General features: G+C 40.0%; 1 protein-coding gene across 3 annotated transcripts in view; it reads right to left on the reverse strand.

Annotated features, from left to right (window-relative positions):
* Window positions 1-18,613, reverse strand: part of LOC130913269 (dynein axonemal heavy chain 10-like) — a 130,626-nt gene that overhangs the window by 42,894 nt on the left and 69,119 nt on the right. For 2 of the 3 annotated variants that reach the window (XM_057831735.1, XM_057831734.1), the window contains exons 45-52: window positions 14,912-15,172; window positions 14,659-14,831; window positions 11,421-11,514; window positions 10,558-10,725; window positions 6,207-6,395; window positions 5,886-6,057; window positions 970-1,173; window positions 822-902 (exon numbers count right to left, since the gene is read on the reverse strand). In XM_057831735.1, coding sequence (XP_057687718.1) covers window positions 822-902; window positions 970-1,173; window positions 5,886-6,057; window positions 6,207-6,395; window positions 10,558-10,725; window positions 11,421-11,514; window positions 14,659-14,831; window positions 14,912-15,172 — 1,342 coding nt within the window. The remainder of the gene's footprint in view (window positions 1-821; window positions 903-969; window positions 1,174-5,885; window positions 6,058-6,206; window positions 6,396-10,557; window positions 10,726-11,420; window positions 11,515-14,658; window positions 14,832-14,911; window positions 15,173-18,613) is intronic. The other variant, XM_057831736.1, reaches the window with a different exon arrangement.

Raw genomic sequence — 18,613 nt, forward strand, 5'->3', positions numbered from 1 at the left:
TAGGGGTAATATTTCAATGCAGTCGTGTTCAGGCTGGGATACCTCACATACATGCCAGATATGAAAAAGATTGAAGGTTGTATGAGGAAGTTATTAGTCATTTTCTGAATTTGGTGTTTTGCCCCAAAAAAATGACCGACTTTGGCACCCAGGTCAGGCCTGTGAATGAAAACTCAACAGTTTTGAGAACTTACGATCTCATATGTCTCATGAATATTCTCACCAATTTTGAGGAGGATCCAACTAACACTTTAGGCGCCAAGGTCCAAAACGTGCACCCTGTTAACCGATAAAAATTTCACATTCAATCCAAAATACCTGGTTTCCTGTTGGGTTTATATATGGGAATATGGGTGCAATGGAGTTTTTGGAGCAGTTTTGCACAATGTATCAACTCCTCACATTTCATTGCTCTACATTGAAAAAACTTAAATGGAGAGCCTTTTTTAAACATTCAAGGGGGCAAAACCGAGCCATTTTGTAACATTTTTCGCAATGTTGCAAAATAATTTAAATTTACGCAAAGCCGCACGTATGTGCAAATTTTGGCGAGTTTTCGAGCATGTTCAGGCCTCCAAATTGGGCATTTTGATTTGCCGAGGAGAAGAAATAATAATAAGAATCCTTTGCAGTACAACAGACCTTTCGCACACTTAGTGCTCGGGCCCTAATGACTTATCCAGGTTCATAAACTATCGACATTTTTCTGGATAATGCACTTAAAGAAAATCATACAGACTTCAAAACCGATTATTGCTGCAAGTAAGGAGATCAAACTAAGACAAACATATTACAAAGGTAAAAATGTGTTCTCAACAAACCTAGGAAAAACTCTGCAACAGCGCGCAGTGCCTGTAGAGGCCATGGCATGAACCAGTCTATCACAGTGTTGTTCATCAGTCCTGGAAAAACAAAGCAAACATCAATAAAACTATCATCGTCATTGATGTTAACATTTTTCAATTTTACCTGGGAAGTTTCTGCAACGCGTCCTCAGGGTATCTCCTACAGGAGACATACTTAAAACAATGTGCAAGTTGCTGGCACTTTTGTCGACAAAATACTGCCATAAACTGCCTTTACATGGTGCCGCTCCCATTTTAAGGGCTTCGTCTTGAAGTTGGTTGAGAATCGACTCTTTCTCATCATCAGGAAATAATGCAGGAACGATGCCTATCAGACAATATCATGATCGCAGGTCACTTCTTTCTTAACAGAAGTACTAATATTTTAGTTTATTATACAACCAGACCATAGGCATCATCACTATTGACGTGCCACTTTGTAGTGACGGGATCTGTCGTTCACTTGAGTAAACAAATCCATTCCGGTTCGTTCAATAAAAAGATTCGTTCAAACAAATCGTTCAACGAATCGTTCGCCCCCCTCATCTCCCTCCCCGCCCAAACGAATCGTTCGGTTACTGAACGGGAAGTGACGTTGCCGAACGAATCACCAAAGACCGCTTCGCAGTATAACTGAACGGGAAGTGACATTGCTTGGTCCCTCCCTCTCTTGCACACAGGCACCGCTCGTCGTAGTTTCAGTAATGAGTGACAGGCAATATCATTCTGCTTTCACAGACAGCCTCGTCTCCCTCCCGCTGCTGCAAAAGCGAGGGAGAACTTCCGCGTCGTCTGTCCTAGTTCTGTGGGCTCAAAGTCATGGCTCGTGCTTGCATTTCGATTTAGGACACGGTTAAACATTTTCCTTTTGTGGGGGGAGTGGGGGTTTGGGGTCAGGGGCGCACGGACTTTCTTTAGCATGTTCTTGATCACATATACAATGCTGCCGCTACCAGCCAACGCAGCATGCTTGCTGTCACGAAAATAAAAATAAATCGAAAGTTTAATTTCTAAATATGGAACGAACAACACATCATATTTACCTCTCGCTCTGTTGTATTTTTGTTTTTATTCTCATCACTATTATTTTAGGTCACTATTGTTAAAACTGAAGTGTAAATAGCTAGTTGTCAAATGTGCTGCTCTGAAATAAAAACAATACTACATTTTGATATTCGACAGTTTAATTGCAAATCAGTATTAAGATGATCGTATTGAATTTTTGCACTGGTATTAACAAATAAAATAATCCGGTCAGCTCCCCTGTCGCCCCCTCATCTCAGATCATCAAATGCTGACGAGAAATAATTGTTTGCTCTTTACGATGTTGCCTTTCTACTCTCATTAGTCTGTTAAGAAAAATGTAGACATATTGCGACATCTCCCGTGTCCGCGTGCGTTGTTTTTGAGTAGCACATGATGGACGGATGGACAGTTTGTCAAATCAACCAACACCCGACACGCTGACACGAAAAAAATAAAACAGTCGGAAAAAATTGACATGTATATACAGTTTCATTGCAAATCAGTATTATGGTGATAATACTAAATATTTTTTCTGTGCGCATATGAGGTAAATATCGCTGCCATGAAGCCTCCATATAGTGACAGTTCTCTGCCCCCTTCACTGCCGTGAGTGCCGTCACGCGACCGCAGCCTACTTTTGCTTGCCTCGTAGCTACCTGTGTTTTTTTAAATTTATTATTACCTACCCGTGTTTTAACTACTGTAAATTTGATAGTATGTTGTCAGTCATAGGTAGTCCCGAGTCTGTTGGGAAAAGTAGTACACTAAACCATGCTCGCTAGATTTGTGTGGTGTTTTGTCTGTTTGAGCAGCATTTGATAGGCTCCACATTAACAAATATGTGACAAAGTCATTTCCTTTCATTTTTTGACTCGTTCACCGCATTACTGGAAAGTCAAGTTAGCAGCAAGCTAGGTCAGGAACCGGAGGACCGAGTCACTGAACGGGAAGTGACATAACTCAGTCTTGCCCCCTTGCGTGCACGCTGGCTGCTTATTGGCTACACGTGGAAGTGAGTGACAGACGCCCTGATTCTGTTTCCGCTCCCTCCCCTGCCCGCGATGAGGCTGGCGTCTGATTGGTCGTGTGTGATGTCAGAAGACGCTGCCGCTTGCTCAACGCCCTCCCACGCAGCGAACAAGCCCTAACTTCATAGAACGAATCAGTGCAGATGGTGATTAGTTCGGTCTCGTTCACCCAAACAATTCGTTCAAAAAGACCGAATCGTTCGCGACCGATACAACACTACCACTTTGTCATTTTTTGCGCGATGCCTTATAGGAGGGAGCCAAGCTTCATTTAGTAAAAGTCGAAGACGGCACACGCTCATGTCGGGTTTAAGCTTGGATTTACTTACGATTGGATTTGACTAGAGATGTCCCGATCGATCAGGTCCGATCACGTCATTTTCAAAGTATCGGAATCGGCAAAAAAATATTGGCCATGCCTTTTTTAAATATATATATTTTTTAATTAAATCGTTTAATTAAATCTTTGTATTTCACGTTACAAACATAATATGTTACACTCATCCAGTCTTTAGTTTAGGCTTAAGGTAGGTTTACCAAATTTGTTCCGATAACGGCGGTAATTATTTTTTTTAAAAATGTATCACGTTAAAATATTTAATGCAATTAGTGCATGCGCTGCACGACCCACTCACGCATTGTCGCGCTCAATCTGTAATGGCGCCGTTTTACCTATATAGAGATAAAAGGCAACGTATAATGAGTAGAGTGAATTTTGGCAGCCTTTGGAGCCTTGTTTTAATTGGCTAAAGCCTTACAATCCCTCTCCCCACGATTAGAATTATAAGGGGAAGCAATGTGGGGAAGCAAGGTAGCAATTGATCTTTTTCTTAACACCTTAAGTTATTTCCCAACGCAGAGAAGATATATCAATTGGTAGCACTATGCATGGTTCCACTTCCCATCATGCATTTGGCCATGGCTACAGTATCATTTACTGAAAGCTCAACAAATACACTAGATGGCAATATTTAGTCACAATATACAAAGTCACAAGTCTTTCTATCCATGGATCCCTCTCACAGAAAGAATGTTAATAATGTAAATGCCATCGTGAGGATTTATTGTCATAATAAACAAATACAGTACTAATGTACTGTATGTTGAATGTATATATTCGTCCGAGTTTTATTCATTTTTTTCTTAATGCATTGCCAAAATGTATATGATCGGGAAAAATTATCGGGAATGATTAGAACTGAATCGGGAGCAAAAAAAAGCAATCGGATCGGGAAATATCGGGATCGGCAGATACTCAAACTAAAACGATCGGAATCGGATCGGGAGCAAAAAAACATGATCGGAACAACCCTAGATTTAACTACAAAAGCTGTACCGCATACAAACATGAAGGATTTCAGGAGTGATTTGTTTGAGGATTCAAGGTAAATATTATAATTTTTGTACCATTCATGCGCGATTGAAGCATTTATTCGCAGGAATTTTCTTCTTTGTTTACACATGGAGGCGGCTAATTTTCGTAATTGACTAGCCTCATAGTTTACTTTTAACCAAGAATCGAGAATGTTTCACGACCATATCTATAAAGAAATCACTTATTCACAAGAATTTTCACCACAAAAGCTCTGTTTACACCAGGTGGCCGCTAGCCACATTCGCAAACATAGTAGCATTGTAGTTCGCCAATATATGGCAAATAAACGCTGACTGCACGGTTTCTTTGCTTTTAACCAAGAATCGAGACTGTTTTACGTCCATATCTATGAAGAATTCGGGGATTTAAGCATTTATTCACATGAATTTTTGCCAGAAAAGCTCCTTTTACGCCAGGCGGCCGCGAGACTCTTTCGCTAACATAGTAGCACTGTACTTCGTCAATTTACGCAAAATAAACGCTAACTGCAAGGTTTCTTTGCTTTTAACCAAGAATCGAGACTGTTTTACGTCCATAGCTATGAAAAATTCGGGGGTTTAAGCATTTATTCACAAGAATTTTCACCAGAAAAGCTCCTGTTACGCCAGGCGGCCGCTAGCCTCATTCGCTAACATAGTAGCATTGTACTTTGTCAATATACATAAAATAAACGCTAATTGGCAAGTACGCTAGGGCAAGTACGCAGACATGAGGAGGTTGAAGCCTTCAAAATAAAACAGGAAACGACATGACATGACAAGCATTTATTCACAATAATTTTTACCACTAAAGCTCTGTTTATGCCAGGCGGCCACTAGCCTTATTCGCTAACATAGTAGCATTGTACTTCGTCAATATACATAAAATAAATCGCTAACTGCACGGTTTCTTTGCTTTTAACCAAGAATCAATACTGTTTTACGGCCATATCTGTGACGAATTCGGAGATGTAAGCATTTATTCACAAGAATTTTCGTCCGAAAAGCTCCTGTTACGCCGGGCGGCCGCTAGCCACATTCGCTTACAGTATAGTGTATAATGATAGCAAAGGGCTATTCTATAATAAGTTGTGATTGCATTTAGAATTTATTAATAATCTATTTACATATTACTTATAATTGATTCTGTATGTTTTCCTTAAGTATTAAGTTTCTGATGTTAAATTGAGTGATCTATTAGCTGTTGAAAAGTTGCAGTAAATAGAAAAAAATAAGTTTCTATTTTGGTCAAAAATTTATGATATGTTAAATATTGCTACTGATCCTGAAAATATAGGTGATTATCTCTGCATTTGGTGATTTTTGTGCATCTAGTGAAAAATATGAGACTTTCATAGCCATTCTAACTTGTGTTACTCTTATATAAAAAAAATTAATCAGGATTTTATAAGTGAACGAGTTCAAATTTTTTCATGCCGCTGCTAATGGAGAGTCATATATGGCTAAGGTAGGTGCCTGTTTAGGTGTTAGGTCGGTAGCAACTTTGGTTTTGTAAATATTTGAATTTGAAGTTTTTGAAAATAGGCCCCCTACGAATCAGCCCCGTTTCCCATGTCATGTCAATAGGTTATGAAGTCTATGACCAGACATTAAAAAATACTGAATGTCCAACCTGAAGTAAGCATGTTGTTGATGAGTTCCAAAAATCCTTCCTCGGCAACATGGGCATCCGTGAAGAGAAACAGGATCTTCTTATTTTCAATGCCAAGCTTTAAATATAATGTTTTTAAGTCATCACGAAAGCTTGCCTCGCAATATCCTCTACTGAGCGTTATCTCAAATACCTGAATTAGCAAAGATGAAAAAGCCTGCTGTTAATACTTGAGGGTGTCATTTGAAATGCATCCTAATAGATGTTCGCTTACTATGCTAAACATTTCACACCTTGATTTGAATGATTTCAATTTTTTTAAATATCAAAGTGTTTCACAACCTCGCAGTTAGCAGCAAATGCAGCAAGTTTGGTGATAGACTGCTTGCCTGAGCCTGCCACACCCACTAGCAAAGCGTGACCTCGATCAATACGGATGATACGGTGCACGCGGGTCAGATGTTCCAGGGCGTCATAGAACAGCACCAGATTCATCCTCGGCATTCTATCGTTATATTCCTCAAGAATCTCCTGTGGAATGCAACAGTAGTCATTTTGACTGACGTTCAACGCAAGGGCTTTAGCAACCTTATCTGCATTATATAATGACATCAGTTATATATGTCATTTAGATTGTCTTTCAATATGTCGTAATGAGAGAATAGACCGTACCATTATTAAGTAAAATATTTTCATTATGTTCAAACTAACATGTGAAGGTGCTGGTCCATTTATCCCCCCCTTGATTGGCTGATGACTTGACCCCCCCTCCCACCACACACACACACCCTCAGTTACACAGCCCCGACAGATTCATGTCGACCACACGCCGTATACTCCGCCCCCTTCGAACAGGAGGGATATTACAAGTTTTTTCGGCCAGCAGCAGCCACTCTGAGTAATGTAAAAAGACATCAGTGTTGTAGAGGTGGGGGAAACAGCACTAATTTTGCTACTGAAAGTCCAACCTGAATCAGTTTTAGCATAGCATTAAACTGTGTGAACGTGTGAACCTGCAAAACTACTGCGGTCTGGCCCAAAAAAAAAAAGTGCAAAATGAAATCACACAACAGAATTTCATGTTGTAATTAGGGCTGTTAAAATTATCGCGTTAACGGGCGTTAATTAATTTTTAAAATTAATCACGTTAAAATATTTGACGCAATTAACGCAGATGCCCCGCTCAGAGAGATTTAAATGACAGTACACAGTGAAACGCTCACTTGTTGTGTTTTATGGAGTTTTGCCGCCCTCTGCTGGCGCTTGGGTGCGACTGATTTTATAGGCTTCAGCATCCATGAGCATTGTGTAAGTAATTATTGACATCAACATTGGCGAGCTACTAGTTTATTTTTTGATTGAAAATTTTTACAAATTTTATTAAAACGAAAACATTTAGAGGGGTTTTAATATAAAATTTCTCTAACTTGTACTAATATTTTTCTTTTAAGAACTACAAGTCTTTCTATCCATGGATCGCTTTAACAGAATGTTAATAATGTTAATGTCATCTTGTTGATTTATTGTTATAATAAACAAATAGTCCTTATGTACCGTATGTTGAATGTAAATATCCATGTTGTGTCTTATCTTTCCATTCCAACAATAATTTACAGAAAAATATGGCATATTTTATAGATGGTTTGAATTGCGATTAATTAATTTTTAAGCTGTAATTAACTCGATTAAAAATTTTAATCGTTTGACAGCCCTAGTTGTAATATGAGAATACCGTACCATTATAAGTTGGGATGGTGGGGGCAAAACACTACCGACTTTTCAGGATGCTCAAATGGTCCCCATCAACTTTTAAGCAAACTTATTTGCATTAGAAAACCTGTTCGGTTATATATGTACGGTATTGGCCCAAATATTAGACGGCCCCGATTATAAGACGACCCCCTCTTTTTCAAGACTCAAGTTTGAAAAAAGACTTTTTGAACACCAAATTCATTTTTATACAGAAAATAATTACAGTACATCTGAAACAAATGATTATAACAATATATTTGAGAGAAAACGCATGCTATTTTGCCTCATTCAAATCTTAATATCTGAACATTTAAATACATAAACTAAAGTGCAATCACATTTGCAAATGAATGGCTTCTGGTTTTTGAAATGCAATCTATTGTGATAAAACAACAAAATTGCAATAACTGCATTAACCATCAAAGTGAAGTCTAACTGTAACTGTAGTCTTGAAACAAATCTGAATAAGGAAAAACATTGCAATAAAATAATGCAAACTGGTTAAACTTGAAAGTAGCTGAGATCTGTCAAGGCAGAACATCGCTTGAATGATAATCTGGCGCCATCTAGCGTCGTGAATGGGTATAATGTCCAGACCGCGAATATAAGGCGGCCCCCGCTTTTTCAGTCTTATTTCAATGCAAAAAACACCGTCTTATATTCGGGCCAATACGGTAATTTAGATTATCCTCACAACATATGGGAAGACAAACTAGACAGTACCATTTTTAAGTGAAACATTTTAATTATGTTCAGACTTATATTCATCCCTTTTCACTTGCTGAATGTGCTGGTCCATTTTTTCCTCAAATGCACATTTGATTGGCTGATGACTTGACCCCCCCCGCTACCCAGACACACACAGCTCCGATAGATTCATGTCGACCACATGCCGCCTGCTTTGCCCCCTTCGAAGAGGAGGGATATTTTTTCAGCCAGCAGCAGCCACTATAAGTAAGGTGAGACAAGTCAATGTTGTGGAAGTGGGTGAAACACCACTAATTTTTCTACTGAAAGTCCGACCTGCATCAGAGTTAGCATAACATTAAACTGTGTGAACGTGCTAACCTGCAAAAGAGCTAGGAACATTATTAAAGACTCTTCCCATCCTGCCCATCACCTGTTTGAACTGTTGCCCTCTGCCAGGAGATATAGGGCGATGAGGTCACGTAAGACTAGACTCAGAGATAGTTTTTTTCCTAGGGCCATCCGCGTTCTTAATACTGAACAGCACTAATTTCCTCATGATGCTGCTATGTAGCGACTTTTGCACAATAATTTATTCTTGTCTTTTATTCAGTGATATATTTTAGTTGTGTGTTATTTTATAGTCTTGTGTTTTATGGTCCCACGGAGTAGCTTTCCAATTTCGTTGTTTGCTCTGCTTGCAATGACAATAAAGGAATTGAATTGAAACTACTGCGGTCAGGGCAAAAAAATAAAAATCTGTGAAATGAAATCACACATCAGAATTTCGTAGTGTAATGTGAGAATTTTTTTCTCCCTCAAAGGAACGTTTGATTAGCTCAAGACTTGATCCCCCCTCCAAGACACACACACACATCCATAGCCCCGACATCTCGCCCACATGCCACCTCCTAAGCTTCCTTCGAAGAGGAGGGATTTTAGAAGTTTTATTCGGCCAGCCACCGTAAGTAATGTAAAAAGACGTCATTGTTGTGGAGGTGGGGGAAACACCACAAATTTTGCCACTGAAAGTCCGTCCTGCATCAGATTTAGCTTAACATTAAACTGTGTGAACTTGCTAACCTGCATAACTACTGCGGTGAGGCCAGTTTCAACAAGGAACAACGAAGTCAAGCTAGCTGTCCATCATTTGGAACATTTATTTGCATTATCTGCATCACGTTAATGCAACACAGTGGCTTCAGAGTGCAGGTACCTTTATTTTAAAAAAACCCCAAAACACGTGAAGCTATCCGGGAATTGGTCCACTTTAGGGGGGCACTGACATGAACATGAACTGACACCAAAAAAAAAAAAAATCTGTGTACCGGTAATTAAATTACACATCAGAATTTCATGAAAGTACTTTGGTTCGAAATTTTTTACATTATTTTTTTCCCAAATCACTTTTAAATTACAATACTTTAGTTTAAGTCTCGGGGTGCACGAGGTTCCCCCAGAAGTGGACCCATTCTTGGACAGCTCCCCGTTTTTTTTTTTTAATGTTTAATGTTATGCTAAATCTGATACCCGTCGGACTTTCAGTAGCAAAATTATGGGTGTTTCCCCCACCTCCGCAACATTGACGTCTTTTTACATTACTTACGGTGGCTGCTGCTGGCCGAAAAAAAAACGCCTAATATCCCTCCTCTTCGAAGGAGGCTTACGAGGTGGCATGTGGTTGAGATGTCCCGTTTTTTTGCACTGCAAAATGTTTCTCTAGTAGTTGTGGGGTGGCGTGGCTCAGTGGTAGAGTAGTTGTCCCCCAACCCAGAGGTTGTGGGTTCAAGTCTCCGCCCTGATGAACTTATCTAAGTGTCCTTGAGCGAGACACTGAACCCCACATTGCTCCTGGTGCTGTGTCACCAGTAGGTGAATGGCGAGATAGTGTAAAGCGCCTTGAAAGGTGGAAAAGCGCTACATAAGTATAACACCATTTAGTTTTGGAAAAGAAAGGTTTGAATCGAACTTATCACCTGAACCAACACACATGAAACTTAGTGTAAGTCAATACAGATTTATTTTGCATTGATCATTTAGCCTATGAACTAATTAGGTTCATATTGGTGAGAAATGTAGCCCTGACCCCCTTTCACCCAGTCTGTTTGGTCTTATACATGTCTTGTCCCCAGCAAAAAGTGTACATGCAGGTTATGCTGTTATATCATCCCTACCAATGTTGAGACAAAAACCTACGCCCTTTGCTCAATGTCTTACTAAAAAGAACATGAATGTGAAGATAGCACAGTCATACCTGAAATAGGGCTTTACAGGCTTCATAGTCCAGTAAGTCCTCATATACTCTTGTTTCTGTCTCACTCATAGCTGATCTGTAGTCTCCAAATAGAACTGGGTCTCTCATAATATCCTCCATGTTGTCCTTAAAATGGGTCTCAACTAACTTTCTTATAAGGCCCTGAACCTGAGGGATTAAAAAATACAAAGATAAATAAGAGCGTGATATCACTGAATTTTATCTTGGTTAACAGATGAAATTTGTTATATTGCATGGTGACCATATTTTGATTTCCAACAAAGAGCACACTTGGCCTGCTTAAGTTTGACTCGAAGTTCACTTTACTTTGCTATGCAAGTTAGCCAATTACAATGGCTAACTTGCATAGCAAAGGTCCGCGAGCTTAAATGCTGTATAATACTAATGTTTACAACAATTGGCTAACTTGCGTAGAAAAAGTCTGCTATCTTAAATGCTATATAATGCTAATGTTTACGAGAAACGACTTTAATCTCGTTGTCCTTTTTCTTTCTTCCTTAATTTGGCCCTAAAACTCCGTCGTAGACGACAAAACTGCTCAGACATCTTTTTATCTGTTACTGGCCACAGCAGAAGCAACCACTGGCAGCGCAGGACAGTACTATTTTGTGCAAAACGTCAGTCAATTTCAACACACGCTAACGGGTCCCGTGAAAAATAATGAAAACTGAACACTTTCATGAATTTATAAAACCCCGTCGGACGCCCTAGACAAGATCTAAAAAGTGGACATGTCGGTCGACATGCACAAAAGGATGTTTGGTCACCCTATTATATTGTAAATAATATGTATTTGATTTCAATTACTGTGGTAAATACAAAACAAGTCAATGATTATTTACCAAATTCTTGTCTTTTTCTTCAATGAGTCTATCGTGGAAAATCCTCAGACACTCATTTCGCCAAACCCGAACAAATATAGACACTGATGAAAATCTGTTATAATGAAATGAGGTAATTATTAAACACAGACAGAAACCCCCAGGGAAACATACACTACTGTTCAAAAGTTGGGGTCACTTAGAAATTTCCTCCTTTTTGAAAGAAAAGCACAGTTTTTTTTCGATGGAAATAACATTAAACTAATCCGAAAAAACACTATACATTATTAATGTGGTAAATGACTATTCTAGCTGGAAACGTCTGGTTTTAATGCAATATCTACGTAGTTTTGTAAAGAGGCCCATTTACAGCAAACCACTTCAGTGTTCTAATGGTACATCGTGCTTGCTAGTTGCCTTAGAACAAGCATGTCCAAAGTGCGGCCCGGGGGCCAAATGCGGCCCGTGGTATAATTTCATCCGGCCCCCAGCCTCTGTCATAAGATCAATAACGTCTGGCCCGCACACAGACTTAATAACTAGACTGTGTGGGTATGCGGCCCAAACGGAGGGGAACACACCACGGTTGAACTATTCATGTGATAGTTTGCGTCAGTTCAAGTCAAGCAATATTTACTTATGGAGTTTTACCCTTTTTTTTAAAAAAAAAAAAAACATTTAAGTCACTTCTCCTATACTCGGGGCCGGCCCAGGGTATACGCAGACTATGCAGCTGCTTAAGGCCCCTCACCACTAGGGTGCCCCCATCTGGCAATTGTTTAATTTATATTCTATTTTGTTTACTACAATTTGCTTTATTTGACTTTTGTGAGTTTTGAGACTTGATTACAAGCTTTAAAAAAAAATAAAAGTTCCTTAACTTCTTTCTTTCCTCTTTTAGAAAAAGGTTTGGCGCTATCTGTACTGACAATCATTTGGGGTGAGAAGTTTGAAGTATGCAGTGCAACAAAATCTGAATAATATACAAAATATGGACGTATGGGTTGGATTTCATGTATGGGTTTCACAGTACACTGTGACGAAATGGTGGGCCAATAATATGGGTCCCTTTGCATTATTTTGCTTAGGGCCCCCAAATGGCCTGGGCCGGCCCTGCCTATACTCCACACACAAAAACAGAAAAAAAATGGCCCAAATGTGTATTTTAAATCCATGATCCATGCCCCTGATTCGGTCCTTCTAAACTATAAACACAACTCATGCTTTACATTTAAATTGCAGTTCTTAAACACTTTTTTTTTCAAAGCAATGTACACATCTGGGCAATTTTTCTGTTTTTTTTTTGTGCGTGGAGTATAGGAGAAGTGAGTTAAAAAATGTGTAAAAAGTGTAAAACTCTATAAATAAATGTAACTTCACTTGAACTGACACAAACAATCACATGAAAAATGCAACTGTGGTGTGTTCCCTTCCGTTTGAGCCACATACTACTACAATTTATGTCTAGTGGTTGCATTTACACATGAATGGTTGCCGTCTGTCGGACAATGACTTGCTAATTCAAAAGCACTTGGGTCATTTTGGCCACCTCTCTGTTTTCCGGAGGAGAGGCCAAATTGGCCATTGCTTGGGAATATTAGGAGTATTTGTCTTGAGAAAGGCCGAGTCGGCCTCTGCTGGGTTTTCTAGTGTGAAAGAGTTAGGCGGTTTTACCAAACAAGACACGCTGACATGTACGACAAGATTACAGGGAAGATACGCAGCGAGAAATTGAAGCAACTTGAAGCTAGTTTGATTTCACTGCAGCAGTATTTCGCAAGATCTCGAGAGTCGAAAGAGAACGCCACAAAGGCTAGTTGCGAGATTGTTGAAATTATTAATTAAAAAATAATAATAAAGCAAATGTGACACACAGAATGGCTTGCTAAAAGTTGCTTAAATATATTGTTCTACATTAAGGCCGTCAGCCAAGGTCGGCCCCTCACATTTTTGCCACACCAAATCTGGCCCCCTTTGCAAAAAGTTTGGACACCCCTGCCTTAGAAGGATAATAGATGATTTGAAAACCTTGTGCAATTATGTTGGCATAGCTCAAAACAGTTTAGGTGGTTAGAGAAGCTATAAAACTGATCTTCCTTTGAGCTAGTTGGGCGGCTGGAGCATCACCTTTGTGGGTTTGATTAAACTCTCAAAATGGCCAGAAAAAGACAACTTCACGTGAAACTCAACAATCTGTTCTTAGAAATGAAGGCTATTCCATCAGAGAAATTGAAGATTTCCTATAACGCTCTGTACCACTCCCTTCAGAGAACAGCACAAACAAAATCTAACCAGAGTAGAAAGAGAAGCGGGAGGCCCCGCTGCACAACCGAGCAAGAAGACAAGTGCACAAGAGTCTCTAGTTTGAGAAATAGATGCTTCGCAGGTCATCATCTAGCAGCTTCATTAAATAGTACCCGTAAGACGCCAGTGTCAAAGTCGACAGTGAAGAGAAGACTCCGGGATGCTGGCCTTCAGGGAACCGTGGCAAAGAAAAAAGCCATATCTGAAACAAGCTAATAAAAGGAAACGATTAATATAGGCAAAAGAACACAGACCTTGGACAGAGGAAGATTGGAAAAAAGTGTTATGGACAAACGAATCATAGTTTGAGGTGTTTGAACTTTGGAACAAAGAGAAGAACATTTGTGAGATGCAGAACAACTGAAAAGATGCTGGAAGAGTGCCTGATGTCATCTGTCAACAATGGTGATGGTCTGGGGTTGCTTTGTGCTGATAAAGTGGGAGATTTGTACATGAGCAACGGGATTTTAAATAAAGAAGGCTATCACTCCATTTTGCAATGCCATGCCATACCCTGTGGACAACACTTGATCACAATTTCATCCTACAACATGACAATGATCCATAGCACACCTCCAAATTATGCAAGAACTATTTAGGAAAGAAGCAGGGAGCTGGTATTCTATCTGTAATGGAGTGGCCAACACAGTCAACATATCTCAAACCCATTGAGCTGTTGTTGGAGCAGCTTGACCGTATGGTACGCAAGAAGTGCCCACCAAGCCAATCCAACTTGTGGGAGGTGCTTCTGGAAGTGTGGTGTGAAATTTCTCCAGATTCCCTCAACAAATTAACAGCTAGTACACCATAGGTCTGTAAAGCTGTAATTATTGCAAAAGGTGCATTCTTTGATAAAAGCAACTCATTTGAAAAATACAAGTATGACTTTTGAAGGAAAACACAAAATTGACCTTTGAACGGTAATTGTCGAGATAATTCATTAGCTTGATCAGACCTATCAGGCAGAGTGAGCGTCAGCCCGTTGTACACCTTCGACAAGTCTCGCAGGTTAAAGATGTAGTGGAACTTTGCTGGAGTAGGTGGCAAGTCTTTGACAAGGTTGTTGTACAGTTGCAGAGTGCAAAAGGTGATCTCATCACAAATCTTCTGCACTGAATCCGCAAAGTGCTAAAAGTTGAATTCACAATCACATATGAGATGAGATAGACTGAGACCAGCATAATCTTCAAGAAAAAAAAAATCCTCACTTTGGTGTGGCCTTTGATAATGGAGGAATATATCAGGTGGAGAGACTCTACAGCAGGGAATGGAATACTGAAGACACTGAAGAGTGAAATGAAGCGGGGATCCACTTCATTCCTCCCGCCTCCTGCCTTCCCCATAGCAGCAATGAAGCCAAGGTCCTTGAGGGTTTTGTAGGTGAGCTCCTTCCCTCTGTCATAAATGCCTCCCCTGTCCAACAACAGCTTCAGCAGAGCAATAGGCTGCTGTGTGCCACAGCTATCCACCTGGACACAAAGGAAAAAAAAAAGAAGTAGTTCCCCGGGTTACAAACTAGTTCCGTTCCTACCATAGGCGGAGTTTGACTTTTGGGGCAGGGAGTGCACGAAATGTTGATGACCCATTAACTTACAAGAATTTATATAATAATAAGTTGAAAATGGGCGTTTTTTTGTTTCCCATCATTCTTGACGGGAATTCTAAATCAGGCTGCTTAGGACAGCTATACTTTTGGCCAAGATCGTCGTCCATTGAATTTAGTACTCCCGGCGCTGTCGTGCCAATGTATTTACCCTCGTCAAAAATTGCGCTGCACGGATTTGCTTGATTTCCATGTTTTGGTGGTGTCTTTATCTACAAGGTTTTAAAACATGGCCCATCCATCCCAAAAAAAAAGAAATTGTTTTTTTTCTTCTGTTGTATAAAAAACATACGCACGAAACAAAAAAAAAGGCAAAGTTTTTGTAAGATAAGCTTATCTGTATGACACTTATTACGCCAGTTGTACAAGTATGCTCTCCCATAACTACTCCCAAGCCATGACGCGAATGATAGCTAAACACTGTAAAAATGCATACTCACGCGGAGTGACTAATGTACATGTTTGTACTCCCCCAACCACATTGTGTGCGAGTGTGTGTGTGTTCAAAACAAAGTTGCTATCTTCACTTAAAGGTACGCGGCAAATCACAAATTGCCGTCACAATGACGCCTTGCAACTGATGTAATGCATGACTGTGTTGTGTAACCATAACAACGACTCCCTAATAAAAGACAGCAGAATGAGGAGCTTTGGGAGAGACTTCAGTGAAACTCCGATTTGGCACGTTGCGCTCTCTCCGACCTCTCCCCAAGCGGCCGTCTGGTATAATCTCACTCTCCGTCTCCTGTCTCAGTTATTTACGTCCTCTCTTGGGTTACTTTGCAGAATAGTACACAGTTTAGACCCAACAGTTTTACTTTTTTACTTGTAGGATGACCTATAACGGTTACTACTGTAATTCAAGTCCTGTATGGAGTTTCTCCATTTTAATAAACTTCAATGTCAAAAATATATAACTGTGGTTCTTTTCTGTCGTAAATTATAAGTGGACATAACTCATAACTAATGTATGTGTGTGCCAGTGGACATAACTCATAACTAATGTGTGCGTGTGCCAAGAAACCGATGGTGGCTCTGTTGTACAATTAGAATCTATAGTGGGGCAAACTGAAACTCCGCTCACCGTTTTGGCGGTGCTCTCTGGCGGTTCGTGGTCCATACTTTCAATCCTTGGTTCTTGCTTAGTTGTTGTCGCTTTTGAAAGCTTAGGTTTGAAAAAAAAAAAAAACGTGTTGCCTCTTCGGTCCTCGGGTGGTTTTGGCTAAGCAAAGTAAATGACCGTCTAAGGTGCTAGTCACATTATCAGTTCGAAAAATAATTTTGTGAGGATTTGCACCCAGTGTAGCTAAAGAAGTGATGCATGCACAGCGAGTCCATTTCTCTTATCCAATAGTTTATTTTGGCGGCGTCTTGTAAACTCAAATGCTCTTTATCCAAATAAAAGTAACACACCAAAAGAATCAAAAACGTATTCACAACGGCATAAACAAAATGAGAACATTGCTTTCGAGCACAATGCACTAAGCCACGGTCAAAAACTGTTTTGCCCTCCTAACTGCCAAACCTTTTGTCATGATTAGCTGTCATTTTAAGTGTACCGGGGCTGACTCCAGGTCAGTGCAAAGAAACATTTGGCGGACTCTTGTGGCAAGCAGTAAAATTATAATAATAACACAAATCGGGTAGATGGCTTATACAAATTTTGACCAATTATAAAAGTATCTTTTTTTGTTCATTTCATTCATTTTTGTTGTTTTATTGCTTTACAACTTTTATATACCATTTTTACTGGAAAACTTAATTTTAAAATCATATATATGAAAGTCAATTACATGCAATGACACTTTTCGGCCACCAGGGGGGCCTGGCCCCCTCGGCCCCCCTGCAAACTCCGCTTATGGTTCCTACGCTGGCGACATAACCCGAATTTCTGCGTAAATAGGAATGAACCTTGTGGATCAGTTGATACAAATCACTTTCGTAACCAGAGAAGGATCATTTGACCCTAATCCGCATCATCTTTTGTGAGCACTATGGTCCTCATTAGTCATTCCCATCCACAGGGTTGAATTCCTCCAATTAACATCTTGAGTGATTGCAGGGCAGGGCTGCCTTGGCTTTGTCGGACAGACAATCGGGTGGACAACCTTTTTACAGCTTCCAAAACCTGCAGTTTGCCTGGTATGTACTGTATATTGAAGCTTGGGTTTGCTGTGACAAATCAGCTGTTTGAGCTGCTGTGGAAATTTCTTTGATCATTGTGTGCTTCAACATAATCAATGAACCCTGACAACTGAATGTCGGACTTGTCAAGATAAAGTAAAAGTTGCTTGATCCGATTTATCCCAGATGTTCTAACACTCGATTTTCTAAAATGTAGACAGTCTGGTTTAGCTACAGTTCTGGTTTCTAGTCGTAGTTTCATGCTACATGGCCCTCTCATCATTTTTACACTAACCCAGGAGTTAACAAGTCTGGAATTGCAAATATTCAAGATGCTAATTGCAGCTATCCAGACTGAAACCCCGCCTTCACACCTAGGCTGTTTGATTGCTTGTTTGAGTGGTCTATTGTTTGACAAAGTAGTCAGTTTGGTATCAGGGTCATTTGACACCTTTCTGGAATTTCTTTATAGCCAAAAAGACCCCGGTAGTTCCAGTGTTAAGTGGACCTAAATCTCAAAATAACTATGAAAAAGTCCAAAAGTATTGTACAGCGATCCCTTGCTACTTCGCGTTTCAAACTTTGCGCCCATAGTCCATCACAGATTTTTTTCAATTAAAAGAAAAAAAAAATCAAACACAAATGAGCCGCCCTGAGCCGATCATGTCTCAAGCCCGAAGTTATGCTTCCGCGGCAGACCTGCGCCGTCAAGGAAAACCCGATTTACAACCCTCCACCGAACCTCGCTGTTCCTTCACAATTTTCTGACTTCGCGTCGCGTCACCGCGTGTGACGTGGTGGAAATGGACTGCGATTGGTCCACTCAGACTGTTGTTTCCGGTTCAGCGCGAAATCGCCATTGTCAAACCTGATTTTATATTTATTTTACACGCAAAAATGGACCAAGCTGACAAGAGTATCAACAAAGAGCAAGTACGACAACTTCTACAATGTCTCACAAGACATTATGAAGATTGCCAAATGGCAAGCAATTCGTGGGAGGAGATTGCTGAAAATACGGGGCTGGAGGTCAGCCAGCGTTTGAATAAAAAAAAAAAAAAATGGAAGAACTACCGAGACAAGTATGTGTAAGTTCGGAATCGAATGGCCACACGAAGCGGTGACCCAGTCGGTCAAAAACGGCCAGCTCTTTATCATTTTATGTCGTATTTTTGGTTGATGC

Source organism: Corythoichthys intestinalis, chromosome 3, assembly GCF_030265065.1.
Source record: "Corythoichthys intestinalis isolate RoL2023-P3 chromosome 3, ASM3026506v1, whole genome shotgun sequence".
Classification (NCBI taxonomy): Eukaryota; Metazoa; Chordata; class Actinopteri; order Syngnathiformes; family Syngnathidae; genus Corythoichthys; species Corythoichthys intestinalis.